Below are 10,001 nucleotides of genomic sequence, written 5' to 3' on the forward strand. Positions count from 1 at the left end.
AATTAAGTATTTACTCATGCCGTCCTCGTCCAGGAGGAGTAATCTGCAACAGAACAGAAGTGTAATGATTTTAAACAAACAGGTGCATCTCTTGAAATAAGTCGTTAACAGGGGCTGATAAACAATGACCTCATCATTGTTATAAGATAAGTTTTGTCTTTTTGCTTCTTGCTAACATTATTCATCCCCTTTCCTCCATTCTCTCAACCTCAGGCTCCCACAAGCGCAGTCACAGTTTGGGCGACAAAGAGATTGGGCGTTCCCCTCCCTCCCCTGCCCCAGAGCAGCCATTTAGAGACCGGTCCAACACCCTGAGCGAGAAGCCTGTCCTGCCCGTCATCAGGGACAAGTACAAGGACTTGACTGGGGAAGTGGAGGTGAGGAGGATCCGACTTTATCTGCACCACATGTCAGCTCTGTTAACCTCCACATGATCTGTCCTGAACACATGAATCATGACTATTGGAGGCTACAGAGCAGAGAAATGATCATCTGTTCTTTGCTGTCTTTGTGCCTGTTGTAAATAATGTTGTGCTTGTTGTTGAAGGAAAGCGAGCGCTACGCATACGAGTGGCAAAGGTGTCTGGAAAGCGCTCTGGAGGTTTGTTTTTGTTTTTGTCCTATGCCTGATTTCATCAGTAGGCGAGAGTATATTATGAGTGTGACAATACAAATTAATTTTGATCAACAGTAGGTGCTGGAAGCCAGTTGTAGCACTTCAAGGACATTTTCCTTATTTTGAACATTCAGGGGTTAAAGGCTAACACGCCTAAAGAGGAGAAAACATGGCAAACATTTTGGACAAACAAACAAGGATAGTTACAAAAAAGCAGGAGTTGTAATGGTGATGAATATACATTATAATGGTGATGTTGAGCAAAAATCAGAAGCATGTCATAACCGGTCTGTAATCCCACATTCAGGTCATCACCAAAGCAAACAACATCCTGAACGGCATCAGCAGCTCCTCTGTCTGCACTGAGGTCATCCAGTCTGCTCAGGGCATGGAGTACCTGCTGGGTGAGGGATCACAAACACACACTCATGCACACTTTCACACGACACTATACACAAGCATGGATAGTTGAAGAACCCTGTATGTACCGTTACACCCTACTGAAGGACAGGCAGGATAAGATTAGAACGAGCTCTGGTGGGTGATGGTTTATCTCTGCCCCGTCTGACAAGGTCCCTGCTCCCTTATTGTGTTCCTCTGCCTTTAACGAGCTGTGAGTGGCAAACATGTCTCAGTAAGGGCCTGGGCACATTCTGCCTCTTAAATATAAAACGAAGAGAAAGCAGCGAAACATGTTTTTGTGATTGCTCTTCTTTATTTCTCTTCCAGGTGTGGTGGAAGTGTATCGCGTCACCAGGCGCGTGGAACTGGGCATAAAGGCGACGGCCGTGTGCTCTGAGAAGCTCCAACAGCTGCTGAAGGACATCAGCCGTGTCTGGAACAACCTCATAGGCTTCATGTCGCTCGCTAAGCTCGCTGTAAGTCACAGAGCACATGATGGAGTTACAGTAAAAGAAATGGAAAGTATCAAACATATTGGAAGTAGCGCCCAGGTATGAAAAGTGAAGCCAAATATGGTGGTGCCTTAAACCTGCATTATTTGCACAGTCATGGCCAACAGGGAATTCCCCTCCTTTTTACTTATTTCTATCACTGTTTGCTCTAAATCTGACACAGGGTCACACACTTTCTGGTTTTTCTATCATTGTGGGGACTTTACGTCACACTACTTCTTGTTTTGATGTTAATGTGTGGACTTTTCCTTATACACACTTTCTAGTTTTAGTATCTTTGCAGGGACTTTCTGGTTTAAATATCATTCAAGAGATTTTTTTTGACAAACTTTCTTGTTTTCCCAGATTCTGGGGTCTTTTCAGACACCATTTATTGTTTTCCTTCTGCTCTGGAAACTTGTCCCGACACACTCTTTCTGGCTTTTCATGTCAATGTGGGGACTTCTTCTGACCCACTTTTCTGGTTAAATTTTTCCAATGGTTTAACATGCAAGCTTCAAGTCTTTTTTAACCCATCGTGATGTTGACTCTGTTAATTATGCTCTCATTTAGAGAAAGTAGATGATAAAGCAGGATACTCGTTAGGGCAAGGCCACATGTTCTTTGACAAGTTACTACTAAAATGACCAGCCTACGAGGATAGTATCAAGCTGGCATAAAGAAAATAACAAGAAGGCCTCGGTCGAAATACCAAACTCAGTGTGTGTCTGTGAAATTGACAGACTAAAAACCAGTGGGTGTCTTTACCGTTACCACATTTACTTCTTATACACTGTCTTATAAATGTATGCAGCTGCTTGGGCTGCATTTTCATTTCATCCAGACATGTTTCAACTTTTGAGGTCCAGGTATACCAATATGCATGAGAATAGAGCATATGGTTCTATATGCAATGATGAAAGCTGCCAATAGAATAATGAAATGTTAGTGAATCCAGTATTGTTGGTCCATTATCTTAAAATCAATGATCTATCGATTCGCTAGCTGGAGCCTCTCTGGTAGGCCGTGTGTTCATGTCAACAGGGATGTCAAGGACTCTATAGATTTATTTATCCAGCTGGTTGCTGGAGCCTGTAAAGTAGAGACAGAGGAGGAAGGACGTCGTCTACAGCAGTACTTTCTTTCTGTACTGTGGAAGAACTTGCATTGTGTCTCGAGAAGAGGGAGAAAACAAAATAAAATGTTTTAATTTAAGAGAGTAAGCTTATTTTAAAGACAGAAAGAAGAACATGCTACTATTGTTTGTTTTGATTCCACGTAGTAAAAGTCAAGTAGAGCATTTATATAAAGTTGATGATGCTTGGAGATGTTTACTATAAGCAGACTTGTTTTTATTATTAGAATAGAAATGCTACATTTTCCCTGCAGCAAGAAATACAATTATTTTCTTTGTGTGTGTGTGTTTGCGTGTGCAGCCTGATGAAAGCTCCCTGGATTTCTCCTCCTGTATTCTGAGACACGGCATCAAGAACGCCAAGGAGTTGGCTTGCGGGGTGTGTCTGCTTAACGTCGACGCTCGCAGCAAGGTTTGTGTACACACACACTCGCGTACATACGCAGTGTTTGTGAAAGCATTTTTACATAAATATTGTTGTGCTCGTCCACAGTGGATAACAATTGACATTTCTTTGACTTTGAAACGTTTTGCAGAACAAACAAGGACGCACTATTGGACGTCTGTTTAAACGAGTATGAGACAGTTAACTGTCGCCCAAATCTCATTCCACTCTTCCCACTGGGGGCCTTGAGGGGGCCGATTCTTCTTTTTCAGATGAGCCCGGCGGGGGGGCAAAGTGACAGGTTCCACTGCTTCTCTCTCACATACAATCATCAGTGGTCCAAACAGACAAACTAACAAAAAGAATCTGAACAAAATCACTCTTCCAAACTTTAACAGGTGGATAAATTTACTGTCCGCTTAGCCCTGCTCATCTTAGCTCCTATCTGTCAAGTGAATTCTGAGAGAATTACAAAAAGTCAGGACATTTACGTGCACAGTTACATCAAACGATGTTTGTAGCTCAATTAAGTCATTGAACTGTAGTACTGTCCTTGTCCCAGTATACAATCATGGGGGGTTGCTTGCCATGCTAGTTAGCCTGACATGCTTATACAAGTAAGTAAGGGCAGACAAACAAATCGTTAAATCAGAATAAAATGCAACATCCTCCATAATATGTGAATACCAGGTGTAACTGTTAAGAGCCCCAATGTGCACGTCTTTATCACGATGAGAAACCCATCTTAGCATGCCGTGTTACAGTTGCTAAGTGCTTAATAGTCAATCACTGTTAAGTGGGGGAGTGGTTTCATGAACAGACAGTAGTCTCCCAAAGTTAATACTGAGGCTGACAAAGGTAGTACTGTGAACTCTTGAAATAAGTGAGAGAGGAGAGCTGTCACTGTGGCCCCTCGGGCGGGTTTTTGCACTCTGGGATTGGGTCTTTAAGGTCGTCACTTTGTCTTGGAAGGGTTTCATTTTCTGTTCTGTCGCCTCTCTGTGGAGCTAACTGCTCACCTCATCACTTTCAGCTAACAGCACTTAGTTTTTTTTTCTTCTGATAACCGTTCAGTTATTAACTCTGACTGGGGACCTATAAGCAGAATTGCTGTATGTCCAGCTCCTCGCCTACAGGGGCCGTGATTTTCATCAACGTGGGCCATTAACGGTGTTCTTGAGCCCCGCTGTTTGGAGGGCAGGACGTTGATTGTTCCTCCTAGTCTCTCTACTGCTCAGTCAGAGCCAGATGGATGAACTGGGTGAGATATAGCTGACTGAGAGGCATCCAGAACGTGAGCAGATGTGGCTTGCACATTTGTCAAAAGCAGGCAGTACAGCTGATAAAAGTCCCGCAGACTCCCTCCCTCACCTCACACTCTCGTGTTTGCAGAGGCAGGCTGAAAATTAATGCAGTTTTATTTTGTCGCTGTGCCACTAGCGTGAGATTAGTAACCCATCTTTTAATTACATTTTTGGCAGAGGCACACTGGCAAGAATGCACAAAAGCTATCCCTTCAGAGCATAATGAAGTGAAAGCGCGGCTCTGGCCACCACAGACGCCACTGATTGTTGTATTGTCCTTTTGTGAAGAGGTAATGATTTGTTATCAAGCAAAGGTACAGAAGGGTGGCCGTGTTAATGTGGCATCAAATAAATGTGAGACATGCTTGACAGCGTATGAACTCAATGGCTCCTGCTTAAAGCATGCTCTGAATTTTAATGTTTGTAAAAAATTCTTCAGAATTTGTATCAAATTTGTCAACACAAATTGAGCCAGAAATAATTTGTCTTAAATCCAGGCATAGCTGAAATCATCCACAGAGGTTCTCTGTCTCATCCTGCTGCTTTTTGGATGATTCATTGTGGGAAACCACAATTGTGAAATCTCTTTTTTCCCGCCCTTCAGGTCAGGAGGTGGAGACGGGCAACCAACAGCAGCATTTTCAGTTCGTCAGTCAAAAGCTGAAGCAGTTTGATCAAAACGGCCACTTTTCAGTTAATGATTCCCGAGCACTTCTCCCCTGAATGATGGTTTGAGCAATCACAGAGGGAAGCACTAAAACTGATTTTAAGTCGAACAATTTAGCATTTATGGCCATTTATCTAAATGCTGGTTTCTGGAGTGCAGGAGGATTTAGATTGATTAAAGTGTGCAGCTTTTACTAAAAAAAGCATTGCAGCAGTGCTTCAAGAAGATGGGTATCCAAACTTTGCAGTTTTTTTTCTCTCAAACGTTTCATCGCCTCAACATTTTAACTTGAAAAGATGTGTTGTGGTTGCCCATCTCTGTCACTGCCACTTTATTCAGCCCGGGTTAGCAGTGTTCTTGTACAGGTTGATTAAGTCAGAGACTACTTCCTGTACATTACACCGATATAAGCTGTAGGAGAATTAGCAACCTTGCTGTCTGAAACAGTTCAAACTGAAGAACCAAGAACTGAAATCGTTCAACATGTTCTGGTTATTTTCTGTTTAGAATATTTTCAGCTTCAGATGACTTTTATGTTTTCAAGCTCTGCTGTCGATCAGAACAAAAGTCCACTGACAGTGAGAGCACGGATGTTTTGGTTAATCACAGATGAAGGTATTCAGTGTGAATGTGAGAGTTATTCAGCGTCAAAGCACAAATCTGAAATTGGTTGTGACAGTGCTTTGTGTGATGATATCAGCTAAGTAAAACTATCAGGGACTCTCTGGCTCATCATTTCAATCAGCTTTGAACACCACTACAATCAGTGGAAAAGTGGTAACACCATATACTTTGAAACTGCTTTGTGCCTCTACTGGTGATTCATTCACAGTGAGCTTCATTGAAACTCAAGAATCAAATGGAAATTAATGAAAGCAGGAAAATCCTTAAAAGTAGGCTTGTGTCTTATCCCTGCAGTTATTCTAAAAATCAGTTCACAGGCCATTTATTGACATCAAGTCTCAGAAAACTTGCCAAAGAACCAAAGTTCAAGAGGATTTAATTTTTGCAAATCACAAAAGAAGAGTTTGTATTTTAACCAAAATGTCTGCTGTTGGAGCAGCTGATGGCACACATCAAGCCAGCTTTTTAAAGTGAAATAAAACCCTTTAAATCACTTTATTTCTTTAGATTGGATGACCACAATTTAACAGATATGTTATGCACGATCTACTGGACAGTTTCTTGGCAGATGCACCTGAAGAAAAAAAAAAAAAGCTGTTCAAGTGACTGAAATCTTGAATCATACCTTTTGGATTATTTGAAACTGAATCTCTTGAATACTATGAATTGAAATGTGTAGGAGCCCAGAGAGTAATAACTCGACTTCTTTCCTGTTTTAACCCACAAACTCAAGGGGAATGGGGAGCTCTGTCCTGGTGACACACAGCTGATCTGAATGTTTGCTTGCTGCTCTTGCATTTGATTTTCTCCGCTCTGGGTATTGCATGAACATGCTGACTCCTCTTGTGCTTACAGGCTCTGACTAACGACAATGACAGAAGGGTAAGGGGTAATCACGCATTATTCATATCCAAGATATAAGAAATAGTGCAAAATAGGTTTGTATTTACTCTGGAAGGGTTTAAATGATAATCAACCAGATGGAGCCCAGTTCTGAATCTCTAACTTTTACATGAAACTAAAAAGGTCAGGTGAATGATTAGAGTCACTGTTTTATCTGAACAGCAACAGCTTCAAAGCATGACTTCCTATATTGTTGTTACAAACAGTTTCTGTCCAGTCAAAAAATAATAAATGGCCGTCTTTGCACTGCCATACAGGGGAAGTTGAAGGAAAAAGTTCAGGTTCGAGAGGGAAAGGCACTGCAGTGAAAGGAGGATCTATTACAGTGCTTCTTTTATGTGATCGCCCTTTCATACAGCATCCTCTCCCTCCCAACGTTTTCCCAGCACTGGCAGCTGTTAGTGCAGGTTTGTGGAAAACATGTAGGCCAGGGCACAAAAGAGCTCGGAAAGGAAATCGCTCTGCGAGAGTGGATATGTGTCATTCGGTTTCCGTGAGAAAGCCCGTCATCCCGTGGAGCATCTGTGCTGCAGACTGCATCCGAGCAGGTGGAGACGTATCTGACTTCAATGTTGTGTGTGCAAAGTTGCTACGTGTGTGTGTTTTATTAATTTTTTTATGCAGTTGTTGCTTTCTGCATGCCTCTCTTGTCTGCGTGGGAGGCTGTGATTCACTGCACATGACTCATTCCTCTCTACAGCTTCAGCTCCCAGTATTTCACCGCAGGGATGCAAACTCTTCAACGGCACGTCGCACACATGAGCAGCTCCCTGTTGCACACACACACAGTGCTACAGTTGGACCCAGTGAAAATGTGCATCAGCAGCACTGCAGCCAGGGTCAGATCATGCAACATGTGGAAGAGTCCCTAAAGTTTAACAACATTTGAGTCTCTTAACTCTGACCTAAGGGTGAATAAAACATTGTCTCAAAGGTGATCACTCGCACATTCTTCACTCATCTTAGAGACTACATTTGTACGTAAAGTCAGGGTTGTTTAGTGACACATCTGACTGTGAAACAACACTGTGTCAAAGTTTTTTTTCCCCCTCTCTATCTTGCTAATTTGGTAACTTTTTGTGAGATGTTATCTTTTTATTTTACAGATAATATTCTCCCATTCGCTCCCTCATTTGCATTAAAGCTGCAGATGTAGCCCCATATGATCAGGGGCTTTAGTCAATGCCTACATGAGAGAGTCCTTATGAATGTGCTTGTAAACAAATTGGCTTTATATGAGGAAGACTTGACAAAGGAGCATGTCTTAAAGCTCCTGTGAGGAGTTTTTAGCTGGTCATGAAACAAACCGGTATCAATACTGATGACATAAGCCGCACCAACATCCACACAAAGTTCCTCAGAGAGGCATGTAACACACACACTATAACTGGATCTCAAGTGCATGTAGAATGTATAAAGAGATGATTGTTCCATTTGAGGTCACTTTGTGTCTCCCTCAATGTCATTAGGTGAATAAACAATGAGAAGTCTGTGGCACACTGAAAATAACTTTACTACATTTTTATTGTGCGCGAACAACGCGTTTCACCTGTAGCTTCTTCAGGTTCGCCCAGCACTATCACAGGGCATACATTACACAGGTGCGTTATTAGGTGAATGTTTATTTCTTCCAGCACAGTCTCAGAAATACCTGAGACTGTTCGTCCTTCACAAGTCTCAGAGAGAGAGTTTAAACGTGCTGCAGATTGTTGTGCTTTGAAATCAACCACAACAGCATTCTTCAGAAAACCTTTTTCATATTTATTTGGACTCTTTGGAAACTATTTACATTTTTATTCAGAAGTGAGTCATAAGATGTTCACAGTGTGCTCATGCATCACTACGTAAATACTGATTTGCACATTCCAGTTGTACCTATTCCAGGTTGTACATTATTTATATGCAGTGGAAGTTTTTTTTTTTTCGACCGTCTGCATAAGAATTCAAAATATATTTTTATGCAGGCTATTTAAAACAAATGAGACATGCAGGTATTTTATGCATGCAAACGTGTGTATTATAAAATCTGTTTTTCTTGCTAGAGGCATTTTCTCTCCTACGACTTGGCTGCAGCATACAGCAGGGTCATGTACACAACAGCTGAGCTGTTCAGCACAGAGCTGTTATTATAACGGATGTGGATCACACTCTGAATGATGACTTAGGCAGTTTTAGGATCCACTCTTCGGACGGGGTACACTTAGAACATTCTTTAATGCTTCAAATGATCAATCCTGGTTGTGATTTGTCCTTTTGTTCCTGCATATCTGTCGCTCCTTCTCCTGTGTGCACAGACACGTTTCATGTCTCAGTGTTTCAGGTTTGTAATATTCCAACGTTTCACTCTATCAGGCGTTCAACTCGGAGACGGACAACTTCAAGCTGCTGTATGGAGGCCACCAGTACCACGCCAGCTGTGCCAATTTCTGGATAAATTGCGTAGAGCCCAAACCCCCCGGTCTCATTCTACCTGACCTGCTATGAGCTTTGGCCACCGCTGCCGTGGCAACGGGTCACAGAAAATTGTCAGACAGGTGGACTGACGACTCCCTCGCACTGCACGTGCTCTCACCTTGGACTGTGAGCGAGAGAAGGATGTTAAAAACACTGGATCCCTCTGTATTTATTGGCTTTTATCTGCATTCCCTCCTTTTTGTCACGGTTTTAATGAGCTCAGCTGCTACTCACGCTGAGTTTATGTTCACATCTGGATGTTAAAGATTTTCTCCAAATGAGTACCATCTCCACATCTGTTCTTCCACATGATTTACACACTTCACCTGTATTTAGGTATAGCTTACGTTCAAATCAATCAATAGTTATCCTTTTAACATTCATTTCACTGAAGAAAATGTAAATATATCTAAATAATATCTTAAAAGTGGCCAATATTTATTACATTAGGTGTGCAATATCTTTGACTATACTGGCAGAAGTCTATCCCCCTCTTTAGTATATCTTCTGTTTGAGAGGACTTGGATTCATTATTCTTTTTGTTTCTAGTGAATGAGCTCTGTTGATCATAAGCCTCTTACTGTATTTGAATTATATTTGTCGGTCTGGTCTGTTATATGAAACTCTCTTTTATTAAATTTTTAAAATCTTGAACTTCTCAAATCATTCTCGCTTAAGGCAGGTGTCTACATTTTAATGAATTGTGTTCAGTTATCTGCTTTGAATGTTTTTTTGCACTGTTGAGGAGATTCCCTCACCTCTTTGGGTTTTTAAATTGTGTATTTAACTGGGAACAAAAAGTTGTGACTTTTGGGGGACTTGAAGGGAACCATGTAAACGGTTTAGTTTTTTTTCTGTCTTGGCGTTTTGTGCAACTTGAGCTGACATTTCCAGAAGAGGCCTGTGATTCTGAACGAAGACTGCAGCAGCACTTTTTGTATGTGACAGTGTCCCGTGTAGAATTGTCATAAAGACTTACTGTAATGTGAATGTGATGTAAATAAATATACATACATCTTA

General features: G+C 41.5%; 1 protein-coding gene across 8 annotated transcripts in view; it reads left to right on the forward strand.

Annotated features, from left to right (window-relative positions):
* synrg (synergin, gamma) overlaps window positions 1-10,001 on the forward strand; it is a 35,633-nt gene extending 25,632 nt beyond the window's left edge. For 6 of the 8 annotated variants that reach the window (XM_061046890.1, XM_061046891.1, XM_061046893.1 and 3 more), the window contains 7 exons: window positions 214-377; window positions 548-601; window positions 924-1,020; window positions 1,346-1,494; window positions 2,946-3,056; window positions 3,181-3,219; window positions 8,880-10,001. In XM_061046890.1, the coding sequence (XP_060902873.1) occupies window positions 214-377; window positions 548-601; window positions 924-1,020; window positions 1,346-1,494; window positions 2,946-3,056; window positions 3,181-3,219; window positions 8,880-9,011 (746 nt within the window). In that variant the 3' untranslated portion in view covers window positions 9,012-10,001. The remainder of the gene's footprint in view (window positions 1-213; window positions 378-547; window positions 602-923; window positions 1,021-1,345; window positions 1,495-2,945; window positions 3,057-3,180; window positions 3,220-8,879) is intronic. The other 2 variants (XM_061046892.1, XM_061046897.1) reach the window with 1 other exon arrangement.

Source organism: Labrus mixtus, chromosome 9 (genome assembly GCF_963584025.1).
Source record: "Labrus mixtus chromosome 9, fLabMix1.1, whole genome shotgun sequence".
Taxonomy (NCBI): domain Eukaryota; kingdom Metazoa; phylum Chordata; class Actinopteri; order Labriformes; family Labridae; genus Labrus; species Labrus mixtus.